This window comes from Emiliania huxleyi (genome assembly GCF_000372725.1).
Source record: "Emiliania huxleyi CCMP1516 unplaced genomic scaffold EMIHUscaffold_7155, whole genome shotgun sequence".
Taxonomy (NCBI): Eukaryota; Haptophyta; order Isochrysidales; family Noelaerhabdaceae; genus Emiliania; species Emiliania huxleyi.
The window spans coordinates 1-1,375 of NW_005196633.1; the positions used below are offsets into that span (position 1 = coordinate 1).

Below are 1,375 nucleotides of genomic sequence, written 5' to 3' on the forward strand. Positions count from 1 at the left end.
CGAGGAAGGAGTGGTATCCCTCCTGGATGGAGACCACGTTGCCGAAGTGCTTCTCCAAGAGGGGGGCGAAGTGCTCGATCTGGGCCGCGGTGTTGATGGCGCCGCGCGTGCGTATGGCGAGGAGGCCGTCGGAGTCGATGGTCGCCTGGGTCTCGCGCGCCTCCGCCTGCTTGCCCCACACGGTGGCGTCGAGAGCGGCGAAGGTGATGGTGATGTTGTCTGGCGCTGGGAGCTGTAGGACGCCACCGCCGGCGTACTGCTCGAGGAAGGCACGTGCCTCGCTCTCGCCGCTGAAGGCGACGCAGATGGCGCGCGACGTGCCGATGACGGGCACGCTGATCGCGCTCGCCGGCTGCGCCTCGCAGCCTGGCGTCTTCCTCAGAAGCTGTCGAATCTCGGTGACGAGCGCCGTCGTGTTCTGGATGTCCGGGATGTGCGAGCCGTCGCGCGCCGCGAGCGCGACGTGCAGCAGGCGCTTCGTGCCGCGGTCGGTGCCGGCGGCCGCCGCAGCGGCCATCTGTGCGGCGTCCACCATAATGGTGTCGCCTTCTTTGGCGTCGTCGTCGTTGACGCGCGCGCTCGCGAGCTCGCCGTCGAGGCGGCGCTTCACGCCGAGTCTCTGGCCATCATCGGCCTCTTGCGCGCCGTCGCGGCCGCGCGCCGCGCCCTCGGCAGCGGCAGCGTTGAGCGCCGGCGGCGGCAGGCCGGCCGAAGCGAACGCCATTCAAGTGAAGCGCCGTTCAAGCACCGATGTCTGTGTGGCAATCGAAGCTGCCTTTCTTTTTTGTTAAAATTCTTCCTGTACGCATCGTAAAATTCTTCTGCTCGCCCGTGAACCTGCTAGCGTGGGAGGCGCGGCGAGCGCGTATGTCTGAGTGGCAGCCTGACCAGGCTGGTCTCGCCGAGGTGCTGCAGCTGCTCGCGTCGAGCCAGTCGGCGTCGAACGAGACGCACCGCGCCATTCAGCAGCGCCTCGCCTCCTTCAACGCATGTGTCCCGGACTTCAACAACTACCTTGCGCACATCTTTGCTCACCGCGCCGACCAGCAAGGCGCTGTGCGGCAGGCGAGCCGTCCCACATTTGCAAGCGTCGCCACCGCCTTCGCCACCGCCGTCGCCCCTGCCACCGTCACCTGCCTGCCACCGTTTCCACCGCTCCTGCCCACTGCCCCGCTCTCTCAGATGGCCGGGCTGGTGCTCAAGAACAACGTGCGCGAGCGGTGGGACGAGCTGCACCCGCCCGTGCAGGCTTACGTCCAGCAGGCTGTCCTCTCCTGTATCGGCGCGCCGGAGCCTTTCCTGCGGATGACAGCAGGCGCGCGGCAGTCCACCTCTTTCTTTTGTTGGGGCCGTCTCAGCCTTCTCGCTCTTGCTT

The 1,375-nt window shown here is 67.1% G+C and overlaps 2 protein-coding genes across 2 annotated transcripts; one reads left to right on the top strand and one right to left on the bottom strand.

Annotated features, from left to right (window-relative positions):
- Nucleotides 1-34: 34 nt before the first annotated feature.
- Nucleotides 35-724, bottom strand: EMIHUDRAFT_124917 (hypothetical protein; the record flags this gene model as incomplete). Its single annotated transcript, XM_005761276.1, has 1 exon — nucleotides 35-724. A coding segment is annotated over one exon (690 nt), but the record flags the coding sequence as incomplete, so codon positions are not given.
- A 143-nt stretch (nucleotides 725-867) lies between these two features.
- Nucleotides 868-1,351, top strand: EMIHUDRAFT_258105 (hypothetical protein; the record flags this gene model as incomplete). The annotated part of the gene is made up of 2 exons (XM_005761277.1): nucleotides 868-1,056; nucleotides 1,183-1,351. Coding segments are annotated over 2 exons (358 nt in total), but the record flags the coding sequence as incomplete, so codon positions are not given.
- Between the last annotated feature and the right edge of the window lie 24 nt (nucleotides 1,352-1,375).